At 38.7% G+C, this 16,650-nt stretch overlaps 1 protein-coding gene across 3 annotated transcripts in view; it reads left to right on the top strand.

Moving 5' to 3' along the window:
* Positions 1-35: 35 nt before the first annotated feature.
* The window catches only part of KYAT3 (kynurenine aminotransferase 3), a 48,521-nt gene continuing 31,906 nt past the window's right edge, over positions 36-16,650 (top strand). The window contains exons 1-2 of one of the 3 annotated variants that reach the window (XM_081308752.1): positions 36-236; positions 6,552-6,651. In XM_081308752.1, the coding sequence (XP_081164878.1) occupies positions 6,553-6,651 (99 nt within the window). In that variant the 5' untranslated portion in view covers positions 36-236; position 6,552. The remainder of the gene's footprint in view (positions 237-6,551; positions 6,652-16,650) is intronic. The other 2 variants (XM_081308750.1, XM_081308751.1) reach the window with 2 other exon arrangements.

A 16,650-nucleotide genomic window follows, 5' to 3' on the forward strand; every position in this document is an offset into this window, starting at 1 on the left:
ACCCCGGAGCCAATCCCGGGCCACATCCAGGCCCGCCTCCGGCCCGCCCCCGCCCTCCCGGTAGCTCCGCGACCTCCACCCCCCATCCTTGAGCAATCCCGGAGACTTTAGTCCGGGATCCGCCAACCTCGCAGCCAATCCGGGACCCGAGTTTATCCCTCCTGCCTCCGCCCGGACGTTCAAATCGTTTCCAATATTCCTCACTCCGTTGCGCGATTGGAGCCCCGGGAAGCCAGGTAAGTGTGCTGGATGCGGCCACGCGGTGCGCGGTGGCGTGGCGGTACCGGCTTGCAGAGGGCAGGGTAGGAGCTGGATGTCCATCTGACTCGAACTCGCCCGGCAGAACCGAGGCACCAGCGGGCGACTGGACCCTGGGCCCAGATGTGGCTGACTGCCAGGGCGGCCTCAGAGGGACCGCCCTGGGATTAACCCTTTTCTCTAGAGAAGGAATCATGCCAAGATGAGTGACCTCGCAGTGGGGGTACCCTGGACCCAGCCAACGTCTTGAACCTTTTACCCTTGATGTTGCCATTCGGGCATTTGGAAAAGCAGTCTGGAAGTATAACACTGACTCCAATTCATTCTTAACCGAATTCTAAAATTTTGAAAAGGGAAACAAAGGCCGTTAACTTGCTACATAAGTGAATCTTAGTGAAATCCAGAGTTTTGAAAGGAGAAAAGCAGACGAGCAATCTTGTTGCTTCTGGGGTCCGAACCATTCTAGAGTTCTGAACCTCTGACTATTGCAAAACACCTGCCTCCCACCCGCGATCTCCTAGGCGCTGTCTAAGAGAGAATTGGGACATCTTGCTCACTGTTTAGAGAATTTTACCTAATGTCTAAAACCTGATGCTTGCTAACTTTCACCAGTCAGCCATGCTTTTTACCTTTGGAGAACTTCATAATTATACGAATCCCACTTCATATAACAGCATTTCAGCAACTTCTGTATGATGCCTCTTAAATCTGTGCCAATTAGCTTTAAATTAAAGTTCCACTCTTGCTGTAATGGCATGGCTTTGAGACTTCTTTCCACTGTATTTCTGCAGCCAGCACCTTGTTCACCCTCTGCAGCACCTTGGTCACCCTCTGTCGCAATCAGTAAGCCTTATAAGCATTTTAGAAGCAGACTAACAGGTAGAGCATGAAGTAAAAACAATCTCTCTTGGCCAGACTTTTGTTAACATTCTGTACTGTGCTTTAACACTAGTCCTTTCTGCGGTTGCCTTTTGTTACTATTCCTTGAGGTTGTAGTTAGCCTGAGCATTCTGGACTTGGTCAAATTAACTAAGTTTCTTCCTTCCTACTCCATATGCAGTTATAATGTCATAATTTGAATTTAAATCCAGAGCATTAACAACTTTTTTCAAATTTATTTTGATTGTTTGCCTATCTTTGAGCCTTTCTCAGCTTTGGATCACCTCTAAATCTACACCTTCTGCCTTTAAACAGTCTATTCCAGTGATAATAAATTGACTATTTGACTTTTCTATTGACCATGTGTATTCGAAGGTGCAGTTTACCGTATGTACAATACATCATGATAAGGTTGACTAGATTAGAACAAATAAATAAATAAAATAAATTTTTTTAAAAAGATTGACTCGATCACTCTGATTCACATTTGCCTTGTTTTCTTCATAGAATATTGTTTTTTGGGAGAAACTAGAAAAATGAACTGAAAGTATTACTAAGAATTAGACGTCAGATGCCTTTTGATTTTTTTCTGACTTTTGATGACATTCAAATTTGTTTATTTTGCTTATTGGAGACTAGATAGATAGCAAAATAAGCTAATATATTATATGTGTATATATATATATATATATATATATATATATATATATATACATGCACCTATGTGTGTATGTATATATACATATTATATATATCACATATATATGTATATATATCCATATATATATATATATATATATATATATATATATCCTTTTTTAGTATAAAAGTATAGCCTATAAAATATAGTAGAAATGCTGGAAAGTGTCGAAGGCCAATTTGAGACTGATGACCATATGAATTTGTGGTGTAACCAGAAAATCTATCCATGAGGTTTTCTTCAGCAGTCCACAGCTGAATGGATTATGGGAAAACAGACACTGGTTGAGTTCATCCAGTGCTAGGTTTTTACAAGCATGAACGAAAGCCAAAAGGACTTAGAGCATTATCAAGAGCCTTGTTAATGTGGAGAAATTGTCATGTAAACTGGGAAATAAAGGAAGGTGAGGCTGATTGGAAAAAAGGAGAGGAAACTTCCTGAAGATGTTGGTGATAGTGAAGAATACTGAAAGTTGGAATAATTAGGCAAGTTGAAGGATGAGTAGTTTATGGTTGTTAATGTTTAGATGTGAGGTGTCCCCCAAAAGCTCACATGAAACAATGCAAGAAGGTGTAGAGAATAAATGATTGGGTTATGAGTGCCTTAACCCAGTCAGTGAATTAATCCCCTCATAGGGATTAACTGAGTGGTAACTGAAGGCAGGTAGAGTGTGGCTGGAGGAGGTGAGCATTGGGGGGCATGGCTTTGGGGTATTTATTTTGTATCTGGCGAGTAGAGTCTCTCTCTCTCTCTCTCTCTCTCTCTCTCTCTCTCATATCTGATCATCATGTGAGCTGCTTCCTTCTACCCATACTCTTCTGCCATGATGTTCAGCCTAACCTAGAACCCGGAGGAATGCAGCCAGCTGCTTTGGACTGAGATCTCTGAAATTTTGAGCCACAAAATAAACTTTTCCTCCCCTAAAATTGTTCTAGTCAGATCTTTTAGTCACAGCAGCAAAAAGGCTGACTAAAACAATGGTTGAGGAGAAAAATGCTTCAATTAATTATTTTAAAATTAAATGTATTGGGGTGGCAAGGTACAGAGTATGATTGTAGGAACAAGTGACCAAAGTGGAACAGAGGACAAGAGCAACAGACAAGGGAAGTGTCAGTTGTTTAATGGGTCATCTCTGAAGGCATTAGAATTACCTAGAATAATCACAGTTCTTGGGGTTGAGAAGAAAATGGTTGCCTAAAGACTCTCCTTAACGAATGATAGGAAGTTATCAGCAGGTCAGGAGATAACATTAGTGAAGCCATCCAGAGAATAGTGTCAATGGCCAAACAGCAGGAAAGAGGTAGTTGACTATGGTTAATATGAATGTTTTATAAAATTGAAAATTGCTAAGAGTAGACTTTAGGTATTCTTGTTATAAAGAACTAGTAAGTTCTTGTTTAATGGGTCATCTCTGAAGGCATTAGAATTAATAGTGAGATAATGAGAAAGAAAAAAAGTACATAGAGCCTATAAAAAGGCAATGCTGAGAACATAGACTTGGTGTTTTGGGTGAACAATAAAATTCGAGTTAAAGCAAAGAGGTGGAATACTTTAAGAACAAAAATACAATTGAATATGCTGATTATGGTTCAGCTGTTCCAAATATACAGTGAAAGGTTTGGAAAGTGAAAGAAAATGAAGAGACAGATCAGTTAAGCAAGGGGTACATCAGATTATGGAGGTGATGTGCTGTAGAAGAGTAAGGGAGAGGGATGCAGGGTTTTGGCTTTGGAATTTCTAGATTAAAACAGATAGATGGAGGGGCAACTTCCTAAGATGGTTACTGAGACCTGGAGGTTCAAGGGCATGGTGCACCCTTCCTGGGGGGAAATCTCATCTTCTGAGCAGCAGCCTGAACCCACAGGTGACCAACCAGTGTGACTTAACAGTATCTTCTGAGATTACCTTTGAGCTAGGGATTCATTGATTGATCTGTTTGGGGGGAAAAATAGATAAATAACATCAGTGAGGTAGAAGATTGATTTATTTAGCTATTTGAAGAGGGGAAAAGAATATGAAAAACAGACATTAGGTTCAGCAAGTCAGCAACTTGTGCAGGGACAGAAACCTTTTTTTTTTTTTTTTTACTTTTTAGGCGGAGAGGAGAGGAGGGGGGGAATTTTTTAATATTTATTTTTTAGTTTTTGGTGGACACAACATCTTTATGTGGTGTTGAGGATCAAACCCAGCGCTCCACTCATGCTAGGCGAGCACGTTACCGATTGAGCCACATCCCCAGCCCAAGACAGAAACCTTTTTTGAATAGAAGTTGTCCCAATAATCTTAGTCCTTTTCTCCCTCTTTGTTTATCTCAAGAAGTTAAAACATTTTTCTCTCATTTTTCTACTTGCAAGAAAATATTTTGTTTATACTTTGTTTAAATACCAAAGAAATCAGGCCGAACTCAAATGGGCATTTATTTGCTGAAAAAAATTATTGTCCTAAAATTAAAGAAATCTTATACTGATGATTGTTCAACATGGTTTCTGGTTTTTGGTAATATCTTTCCTTAAAGCTAACTGTACAGTCTAGTCCAATTAATATCTTTTTCCATGCCTGTAATCCCAGATTCTCTGGAGGCTGAGGTAAGAGGATGTAAATTCAAGACCACTCTTGACAATTTAGCAAGACCCTGTCTCAAAATTAGTTTCTTTTTCTTTTGGTACCAGAGATTGAAGCCAGGAGCACTTTTCTACTGAGCCACATTCCCAGCCCTTTTTATTTTTTATTTTAAGACAGAGCGTCTCACTAAATTGCTGAGGCTAACTTTGAACTTGCAATTCTCCTGTCTCAGCATCCCAAGTGGCTTGGCACCACGGTGCCTCGCTCAAAATACAATTTTAAAAGGGCTGGGGATGTAGCTCAGTGGTACAGCACTTGTCTAGCATGTACCACACACACACACATACACAAAATATTTTTAACTTTTTTCCAAACAGCTAGTGTCACAAGAATAATCATGTCTAGATTCATGAAACCTTGCCTTAGTCTTGAAAGACATAAAATGTAATGGGCAACTGTTTACAAAAAGGTAATATTTCAAAAAGAATTTTCTCATAAATAGCTACCTTAAATCATTGATTTTCAATGTGATTTCACAGGTTAATTTAATCATCCAACAATTATTTAGTTGAATGCATAGTGTGATACATAATAAAGTGGTGAATTTTTTTTTTTCTTGTACCCGGGATTGAACCCAAGGGCACTTAGCCACTGAGCCACATCCCAGCCAGTGTTATTTAAAGACTGGGTCTCACTAAGTTGCTCGGGCTGTCTTTGAACTTGCAATCCTCCTGCCTCAGCCTTCCCCTCTGCTGGATTATAGGTATGAGCCACTATGTCCTACTCCACAGTGGTGAATTTAACACACCAGGTCCTTCCTGATGGATTTAATTTATGTTCTAAATTGGTCAATGAGTAAATGAGTAACCAGCCAAACAATAAATGGTCTACAGAGAATTATTAATATGCTTGTGTAACACAAAATAGCTGAGAGGCTATGACAGGTTACATGGGCAGAGAAGACCTTTTTAGAAGCAATCTTTTAAGTTGAGATTTTATTGATGAGAGCAGGATTTTAGATTCTTTTTTTTTTTTTTTTTTTTTTTGATGGTGGTAGGGATTGCACCTAGAGCTTCATGCATGGTAAGCACATACTGTGCCACTGAGCTACACCCTGCATTTTTAAGAAACATCTACTGTATTATTTTACACAGCTCAAGCTTCTGTACCCTTAGCTTCGGTGGGCCCTTTGAGTCCACAGATTATATCCCCTTGTGTAAGGTTTGATTAACTATGAGAAATAAAGGAATGTCATCCACTGGCACAGCAGTCTAATATACTTGAGAGAATAATCTCTGAGTAAAATCTTTTTTCCATCCCCCATATGGGGATTTCAGCCAGGGATGTGCTCTATCACTGAGCTACATCCCCAGCCCAGCCTTTTTTTTTTCTTTCTTTTTTTTTTTTTTTTTTTTTTGGAGAAAGGGTCTTGCTAAATTGCCCAAGCTGGCCTTGAATTTGATCCTTCTGCCTCAGCCTCCCAACTAGCTGGGATTACAGGTGTGTGTCACCACGCCAGCATTTTTTTTTTAAAATATTTTTTTAGATGCTGATGGTTCTTTATTTTGTTCATTTATTTATGTGCAGTGCTAAGAATCGGATGCAGTGCTTCACACGTTAGACAAGAACTCTACTATTGAGCCACAACCCCATCTTCACACCAGCTTTTTTGATAGTTAGTATGAGGTGGTCCTGCATAAGACCCTTTCCTTCATAACCTCCCAGCTTTATTTACTTGTTTTTTTGTTAAGGTTGACACAAACTCCATTTTAACTATGATAACTTGCTCATTTCTTTCACAATACAGATTTGCATAAGAATAAAGTTATAGAATGATTCTAGTGATGAGAGGTTACATCACAGAAAGTTCAAAGGGAAACAGTCATGGTAATTCAGTTATTAGAAATGGCTATTTATGGGTTGGGGTTGTGGCTCAGTGGTAGAGCGCTTGCCTAGCATGTGTGAGGCACTGGGTTCAATTCCCAGCTCCACATATGAATAAAAAAGTAAAAGTTCATTAACATCTAAAAATTTTTTTTAAATGACTATTTATATTTTCCATAAGTTTGTGGTCTATTAGCTAGCAAGGTGTCTAACACTGATGTAACTATCCTGTATTTACTGCCTCTTTCAATTTCCTTTTCTCCTGTAGCATGTTTTTGGCCCAGAGGAGACTCTGCTCCCTTGGCAGTAGAACAGAATTTCTAAAGACCATTTATTCTTCAAAGCTCCTTGGATTCTCTACTTCTGCTGTAGGTATCACTTATCACAGACTGACAAACTATTGTACATATTCTGCAATCTCAAAAAAAGATACAATTTCTTGGGTAATTTTTGAAGTGTTATTGTGGAAAATGAAACCAATCCAGAATGTGGGTCAGACCACATGATTGACAGCTGAGCCAATTTCTTCTATAAGTCAGTAGGAACAAGCAGGAGGGGGTGTTTAGAGGAACTGCTCTGGATGAGAAGTGATTTATGAACCATAACCACCAAATACAATGTGTGGACCTCATTTAGGAACTTGACACTTTCTACCCATGTGTTGTCAAATGAGAATATATATTTTTTTAAATTTGTTTAAAGATCTGAATTGCTTTAATTTTGATTCTAGAATTGGGCAGCATTTCATTTCATGGATTAAGTTTTCCAGTGGGCCTAGGAGAACAAGTTAGTTATAAAGACAGAAAAGGGCTGAAGAAAGCAGGATCAAGAAAGGAAGAAATTAGATTGGTCATTTCAAGGTTACTTTCCTAGCAATGCAGGTAACCAGTGTGTGCGTGGGGGTGGGGTGGGGGAGCAGTTAAGGTAGAGGAACTTCATTATTATGCCAATGGAAACTGGCTTGTTTGGGGAATTTGGCTTTAATCACTAATTCTGATGCTAAACAGCTTAGTTTCAGCTTGGTCTTTAGAGCAACCCACATGTGCCTCCATGCTGGTTTTTAGCTTGTTCTCTTGGGAAAGTTAGTCCAAAAAGTTAGTCTCCTGAATTTTTTTTTATAGATTTTTTTTCCTGCAATTTTTATGTAACAATTTTAAATTGCCTCTTTATAAAATCTTTTTAAAGAAAATCAGAGGACTGTAAATGTGGACTGGTTATGAAATGATGCCAAAAAGTTATTGTTAATTAGGTGTTAATTACATTGCAGTGATATTTTTTTTAAATGTCATTTTTTTCAGAGATACATGCCAAGTATATAGGGTTAGGATGAGTTATGATCCAGGATTTTCTTTAAAATTACTCAGCAATCAAAGAAGAGAAAAGGGGAAAAGATACACAAGTGAGACAAAGTCTTGATAATTATTGAATCCAGGTTATGTGTATAGGAGTATTTTATATTAGATTGAGTTGTATCAAATTGACATTTTGTAAAAAAAATAATAATAATAATGACAATAGAATATTAGAAATACTATGTTCCACCTAATTTTTATCTCTACTTTTATATACATTTAAAATAAATTTTCATAAAAAAACATCATTAACTGCTACATGTAAAACTATGAACTGTCTCATAAGCATCTTGCTCCTCCCCTCCTCTTTAGTGACAGCATAGCTACCTTGATTCAGGTCAGTGCTCTCATACATAGAAGCTGGTTAAAACCATGGAAGAGGGTGTGCCCACCCAGGTGATCATAGGAAGCTAGGGACTAAGAAGGGTGCATGTGTGACAGTGCACTTATAATTCATGGAACTTTGTTAGACTACACATGCCCAGGATCCATCCTGAGATATGTAAGTTTGGAGGGTTTTTGAAAATAAAATCTTTCCAGGTGGCTCTGATGTCCATCCTCAGCAAGAATCACTGACAATGCATTATTCCAGCTTGCAGATTATTTGAGATACAATTCAACCCTTTCCAAACCCAGCAATAGAATGGTTGGGTTATGCAGCGCCTTTATGTTTAATTTTTAAGTAACTGATAACCCTTTTCTAATATGGTAGTACCTTCTTAAGGATCTCATCAAAAAAAGTCCCTGCATTTTTTCAGAGGATTTGCATCTAAAATAATCACATATATAAAGAGAGAAATAACTATTCTTCCCATTCATCAGCAAATGGTCAGTGTTAGCAAGAGTAAAGCTGGGTGTGGTGTCCCACACCTGAAATCCCTACTGCTAAGGAAACTAGGCCCCAGCATTGCAAGTTCAAGGCCACCCTGGGCAATTTACAAGACACCCATCTCAAAATAAAGAGTTTTCAGAACCAGCCAGACAGTTTACTGTAAACTCATCTTCACTAGAAATTTCTTTTTATCCACACCATCCTTAATCATTAAAAATTTACTATGAAGATTACCTCTGAAGAGGAAATAGAATGTGGAATGGACTATACTTTTCTGTTTTATTTGCTCTTTACATGAAAACATCTTATTCTGTAATTTTAAGTAAATATTGTTTTTAATACAAAAGAGAAAAATACTGCTATGTAGCAAGAACAGAAAACAAGAGGAACCTAGATGAAAAACCACTCTCAATCCCCTATTTTAGCACATAGGTATTAAGGCCTAGAAATTCGAAAATAGAGCTGGGTGGTGGGGTGGGGTGGAGGTATTGGAACCTGGCTATGATGCCAGCTACTCAGGAAACTGGCAGGGGAAAAAAGCTTGAGCCCAAGAGTTTGAAGCCAGCTTGGGCAACATGGACCCTGTATCTTTAAAAAAAGAAAGAAAGCAAGAAAGAAATGGTAATATAAAATGTATATTATCCTCTGATACCAGAAGGCCAGAAACATGTATTAATCAGTATATGACAGACAGATAGACAAGAAAGAAAGGAAGCAAGGGAGATTCAGAAAATTAGTTTGATAAATATTTGGAGGATGTTTTGAGGAAATATAGTCAGCCAATTACTAATAGAGATTAGAAAGCTTAAATGGGCTGAAAATTGCAATCTAAATGACTAAGCCTTACCTGAAGATCATTCTAATAGAGGGTGTGTTGTTGCTGGTGAGCTCTCCAACTATACATGGGATTTTCTGGGAAGTGCTGAAAGGGTGTGTGGGAACTTTGTACTTTGCACTCAATTTTGCTGTGAACCTAAAACTGCTTTAAAAAAAAAAAGGCTTGGATTTTTTTTTAAAGGGACTTTAAAATTTTAAATGCCCATGAGAGAAGCACAAAAGTAACATTTCTTTTGTAGCAACTCAGACACTTTTCTTTCTGCTGCGGTCCATCCTTTCCTAAAGAAATCAACCCTCTTTTTTTGGATATAGAAACAGTATCTGTTGTAGATTCAGCCCATAGGCAGATTGCTTGTACTCTTTTGTTTACAGTTAATCATCTTATTTGTGTCTACAAGGATCTTCACCTCTTAGTGGACACTAGCTTTTAGTATATGTTATATACAAACAGCTGCTTTTCCATTTACAGACTTGCCTCATTTAATCACCACGGTACTTACATGGGGCATTCATTTTCTTTTTTAACAAATGAGGAGGAAATTGGATTTCAGAGAAGACATATATCCTGCCTACTTTGCACACTAGCAGTTTTGATGTCTCATTGGAACCAAGATCTATCTGGCTTCAGAGCTCTGTGCACTAAGTAACCTTGGGGATTTTCGTTTGAACGGAGGCATAAATTATAGGGCACAGAGCATGACGTGTCTGTGAGGAACTGCACACGCTTGCCCCAGGTCCAGGTTTACCTGTCTTCCTGGTAGAGTGCCCAGCAAAACTTAACCTCTCCCTCTCTCTCAAATCCGAATTTCCAGGAATTGTCCTGATTGGTTTCACTTGACTCTGCCCAACCCTAATGCAATTAGCTATGTCTGAAGACAGGGAGATTGCAGAGTCTAGACAGACAAAGGGCCCGCCCTGTGGGTATGGGTGAGGGCCATATTCAAACACTCTTTTAAGATCTTTCCTTGGACCTAATTTTTAAAGGGAATCAATCTAATTTTTTATTCTTGGCTTACCTAACCCCACATTTCCTGGTATCCCATTTATATATTTACCCATGCTATCAGCTTGGAAGTTCCAAGAAAGGCTTGTTTCTGGTTAGCCTGTTTCTCTGTACTATTAAAAGATGATTTTCAGAAAAAGTCAAATCATGATTCATACAAATATAAAAATGGACATTCTTTAAAGGTATTTATTTTACTTAAATCCTATGAGGAAACCAGACAGACATTTGGATGCGTTCAAAGGAAAACTCAAAAAGCACACAGGTATTTTGAGATGAAGGAAATGAATTTCAAACAAAGGCGAACAGGTTTTTCCACAGAGCTGACAGAAAGGTCAATCAAAACAACAGAACCAGAATTTTGCCTATCAGTCACCTTCAATTTTAAAAAGTGCAAAATACTCAAAAGTAAATTCCAGTCCTGCTAGAATTAGCCCTATAAAGGCATATAGTATTGTCACCAGGTATGGTCTGAGAAGGTCTCTTCAAGGGGACAGTGACCTCACCTACATCCAGGTAGGTTCTTGACTTACTCTGCTGAGAGGAATTTCAGAAAGTGTAAAAGCTTGGCAAAAGCAAAGATGTACTACAGGACTGCAAAGCTAAGGTCTACATACCCCTAAGGCAGGTGGAGATGCTCCTGCCTCCCAGAGAAGACCAGTGACCCAACTAGGGTTGAGCTCTCCTACTATATATGGGATTTTCTGGGAAGTGCACTTTCCCAGGCAAGCTTTTGTGAGAATCAAATCCCTTGTCAATCATTTGATATTTGGGGTTTGGAATGTTTCTTTCTAATTAAACAGTTTAGCCATAAATTAGTTGTGATCACATTGTGTAGGTCTTTGAATTTCATGACATTTAAATGGATTATGGTTTTGTTATAGTTGACCTGGTCCAAGAATACTCTGGAGGTTTTGTATGTTTGACTAAAGAGACAAGCATGATCATGCTCAGAGAAATCTGGGTCTCCATCTACTAAGGGTTTCTTTTCTATCCTCAAGCCCACCTATCTCAGTATGGCCAGTGCATAGTTTTTCACTGAAGTATGCATGTTTTCCTACAGTATATTACATCTAAGAGGGAGTCCAAATTCCTTCCCTTTTACTCATTTAAATGTTCAGTCAAGGAATGTTGAATACCTACAATATATCATGTACAAAAGAAAGCAACTAAATATGTGTTGCTTAAAACTTGCAGTTAAATACGCATACCTTTAAGTCCTTTATAATTGGCTTTTTCCTTTTATGTCTTTAAAGTCATCTTGCCCTGAATTGCATTTCAATTTCTGTTAATTTCAGTTCTTTTGACTGCTGCAGGAACATTCTGCTATTTTACTATGCCATCTAGTGGCCAAAGAAAGTAATTTGTCTGTTTGGATTTTGTTTTGTTGTTTTATGTGTAGTCATACCTTGGAAAGCAACTTAAATTGGGGAGATGATTTTGCTAGTGCCTGCTTGCTTGAGGAGCATTTGTCCAGAGGAAGAAAGAGGGCATGGTTTTGAAACATCATGGCAACTCTTTATCTCAGCTTTATCAAGGTACAATAAACTACATCTGTTTAGAATTACAACTCAATAATCATTTGGATGGATGGATATAACATGGAATCGCTATTGCAATAAACATAGGGAGCATTTCCACTGACCTTAAAAGTTTTCCCATGTTCCTTTGCAGTTCATCTCTCACACTGCTGATTTGCTCTTTTTCATCATAGATTAGTTTGTACTTCTTTTGTCTTTTATATAAATATAAAGTATGTAATATACACTTTTGCTTATGCTTTTCATGATTTTGAAATTCACTTCTGATGTACTGTATCAGTAGCTCCTTCCTTTTTATTGTTGGGTGTTATACGAATATAGCATCATTTGCTTTTCTGTTCACCTGTTGATGAGTCTTTGAGTAACTCCAGGTTTTGGCTTTTCTGAATAGAACTATTGTGAACATTTGTGTACAATCCATTATATGGACATAGGTTTTCATTCTCTTCAATAATTATCTAATAATGGAATGGCTGGGGTGTGGTAGATGTATGTTTAATTTTTAAATAACTGCCAAACCATTTCCTAAAGTAGTTGTGGTATTTTCTATTCTCAGCAGGCTATAAGGAATTCCAACTGCCCTACACCCTGGCCAGCACTTGGTATCTATGGCCATTCTTCTGGGTATCTTGTGCCATCTCACTGATTTTAATTTGCATTTCCCTGATGACTAACAATATAGAGCATCCTTTAATATGATTTTTGGCCAGTTTTATATCTTCGGTGAAGAGGATGTCAAATTTTTTGCCCTTTTTAGATTGGACTGTCTTCTCACTAAGTTATAAAAGTTGTTTGTATATTCTGTATGAAAGCCTCTTGTAAGATATATGATTATGTGATTGTAAATATTTTCTCCCATTCTGGGACTCAACTGAAAAAAATATCTTTGAGCCCATTAAATGATATCTTATTATGTTGGGGTTTTTTTTGTTTGTTTGGTTTTTTTTTTTTTTTTTGTACTAGGGATTGAACCTGTGTGGGGCAGAGGGTGGAGTTCACCACTAAGCCACATCTCAGCCCTTTTCATTTTTTTAATTTTGAGACAGGGTCTTATTGAGTTGCGCGTAGGGCCTCAATTATTTGCTGAGGCTGGCTTTGAACTTTCAATCCTCCTGCCTCAGCCTCCAGAGCCACTGGGATTACAGGCATGTATCATTATACCCTGTTTGATAGATTCTTTTAAAGTGAAGCAATAATGGTAACTTTTAAAAAAAATTGTTCAACTCTCAGTCCCTCTGGATTAGTAAAATGGGAAATGCAACTGCTTCATCTATTATGAGGAAAAGTAAACAGAAAGTGTATAAAACAGACATGCAACAAAGCCCCATAGTGCTCAAGCTCCTGGTCACGGTTTCACGTTCATCTCTGAGTCTGACCACATCTCTGCTCTTCCCATATAACATGAGCTTTCTAATAAAGCCATTTCTTTCTTCAGTTGTTCCAGATTGAGTTTCTGACTCATGCAAAGAGATCTGATTAGTGTAGCGTGGAGCTTCAAAGGAATGGATGTGCACTGTTTCTTCCCCTGCCTTCAGGTAGTCACAGTGCTCACCTGAGAAGTCACAGAATCTCATGGAAACGTGAGCAGCCAACCCAGTTATGCTGCACAAAAGAAACACAAAGTAGGAAAGGTAGGAAAGAGTATACCAAAGTTACTTTTTAAAATTGATATGCGTTTTAAACCAAAAAAGACATTTAGGAAGTGATGTAAATGCTAAGGATGAAGAATACTAAGTGTCACTATGGTTGTTAAAACATCAAAATATTCATACACATCCATTTTGAATACCTTGTTGTTTGTATTGTGGCCTTTTCTTGTCCTCCTTATCATTACTAGTTGCTATTGAGGGGGGAAGTGCTGCTGTGGCTTTGATCTCTTTGGATAAAGATTTGATTTATAGCTCATTATATAGATATTAATAACCTTGATTCTCCAGCTTCAGTCCAGCATTTGAAAAGTTTTTTTCCAGCACCTCTCCCATCCTATATACCTTCTTCAGGTCTTATGAACGTAGTCCTCAAAATATGTACAATTTAAACTTAGGTGTACTAGGCTCTCAGGATCATGGGTAATTTTTTTTCATTTTTCTAGCACCTTTACAGAAACCAATTTAAAGCTTTTCCTTACCATTGCCAATTTTGCCACCTAGTGGAGAATCTCTAAAACTGCATTTTCAGCTTCAAGTTAATAAAAGTCTTATTAAGGTCCTAGGATGCACTGGCAGCTTGTGTTAATAATATCGCAGTGTGGTCTATAACCATGCCAGGCCTGTAATCTCTCTGGCAGCAAAAGTTACTTCACAGGGTTTTCTGGGCCCAAAAATGATACAAGGCTTACAGATGTCCCTTATGTCCGTAGGATTCACAGCTACTTATCCGGTGGGTTCCAGGTTCAATTTAATTTCCTGAAACTGGGTCGACTCTAGCAAATAGTTCTCAGCCAGTGAGCATTTGCCTCTACTGCTGAATCTTGGTGTCTTTGAACTTTGCAAGTTGTCTTGTAGACTTTCACCAGTGAATTAATTTCCCTCGGATGTTTTCAAGGACCACAAACTAAGTGATTTAAACAACAGAAATTTATTCCTTTACAGTTTTGGAGGCTGAAAGCCAAAGATCAAAGGTTAAGCAGAGTCAGTTCTTCCCAAGGGCTGCGAGGAAGAATCTGTTTGATGTCTCTCCTGTCTTCTGGGCATTTCGTAGCAGTCTTTGGTATTCCTTGGTTTGTCAGAAGCATCACCCCCCCACCCCTGCCTTTGCCTCACCTAAGTTTCTTAGGGTGAGTACCTGAGTCCAGGCTTCCGCCATAAAGATACCAGCCATAGTGGCTGAGCACCCGCCTCATGACCTCATCTTAACTAACTGCATCTTCAGTGAGCCTCTTTCTAGACCAGGCCACATTTTGAGGTACTGGGAGTTAAAGAAATTGAAGGGGAAACTGTTCAACCTGTGATCGACACCTATCTCTTACACCTCCAGACTTCATTCTTGTCTTGGGTTTTTAAAATTATTTGCAGCTTTTTCCTCTCTGTAACTTTGCCATGAAATCTCTTTGGAAAATAAATTAGGAGTTGAAATGATGTGTGTGTGTATATATATATATATCAAGCAGAAACTTTTAAGAGGTTTTGTCCTCAAAATGGGTTGTATTCCAGATAGAGGCTATTTCACTAGCCATGTCTCAGAACAGCAGTGACAAGGAATAGCAGCAGCTGAATTTCAGTGGATATCTAGTGTGAACAAGGAAGCAATCTTTGAGATTTTAAGCTATCAAGACTTTGGAGTTATTTGTTACTGCAGCATAAATTAACTTAAGCTGACTGACAAAAGAGCTACCTAACTTAACTTGAATGACACCATATATTCAACTAACTTGAGTGATATTTTTTCATACTTATCAAATATATGTTGAATACATGACCTAGGTATAGTAGCACCTGTTGGACACTGTGATGAGATTGTAAGGGGACGTATAGATGAGAATGGTGGGAACATGAGGTTAAGAGAATAATCCTATAAAATGATCCCACCAGGCTGACCACCACATACTTTATTAGCCAAAAAGCAATCTGCCTGCAGCCCCACACAGCCTAAGTGGAAAGGGTAGGTCACATTCCTCAGCAAACTAAGGCAGGGGCAAAGGTCAGGCAGTCAGTATAGGATCCAGAGAGGCTGATGACTGATTATCCAAGAGAGAACCATGGATTACTAACAGTTAACCTCTGTGCTCCTGCTTCTTCCTATCTTCAGACACATACATGGGAAAAAAAGAGAAGACAATAATTAAAAGGAGGTGGGTTCCTAGGAAGTGTAAGAGAGACAGGCCACTCCCTCCCACGGACACCCAGCTCTGGCGGCCCTTCTCTTCAGAGAAGTCTGTCTCTGTCCCTTTTTAAAATACAACTTGCTTTCTACGCTTGCATTGGCATTTCTCAGAATTTTAATCTTCAACACCTGGGAACAAGGACCAGTTCCAGATCTCCAATACATTGGTATCAATGTCAACCTGGTGAGGTCACAGCCCAGATATCTGTTTAAACACCAGGCTAGGTGTTGTCACAAAGTTATTTTTTAGAAGAGATTAACATTCAAGTCAGTAGGCTTTGGGGAAGGCAGAATACCCATAATGTGAGGAGCCTCATTCAGCCCAAGGCCTTAGGAGGAAAAAGACAACCCCCACCTGCTCTCTGGGAGAGAGAATTCTGCCTTTCAGACTCAACTTGAGCTGCATCCTCACCATCCCAAGTCCCCACCTGGGGCCTGCATTGCAGATTTCAGACTTGTCGGCCCATACATTTTACTGGTTCTGTTTCTCTGGAGAACCCTGACTGATACTGACACACATCAGTGAACAAGTTGTTCTAACAATCTAAGGGCAGATAGAAATAAGCAGAAAATTAGAATATGTAAAAAAAATGCTGGAAATTACTGAATTTAATGGGAACACATGGGAGGGGCATGTACTCCTGACTTGGGGAATCTGAGAAGGATTTGCAGGAAACAAAGATTAGCTTGAGACTGAAGGTGGCAGGAGGAAGTAGGAGTTTGCCAACTGCAGGGACAGGAAAGTGGGGACAGGGATTGGCTTGAGTAGGAAACCTGCCTTCTCAGCAGAGGCATTATTGCCCTTAAGGAAATGGGTGCTTTGCAGAGAGAATAAATTTTAGTTGTGACAGTGTTTTATAGCCATCCAAAGCTCAACCCTATCTGACAAGATTTTATTCCTTAATATTTACTTACGTGAAGGGAAGATGATTAGGAAATTTATTGCAAAAATACTGTCAATCATTTTTTTATACTCACTA

Source organism: Spermophilus citellus, assembly GCF_964194105.1.
Source record: "Spermophilus citellus genome assembly, chromosome: 9".
NCBI classification, from domain to species: Eukaryota; Metazoa; Chordata; class Mammalia; order Rodentia; family Sciuridae; genus Spermophilus; species Spermophilus citellus.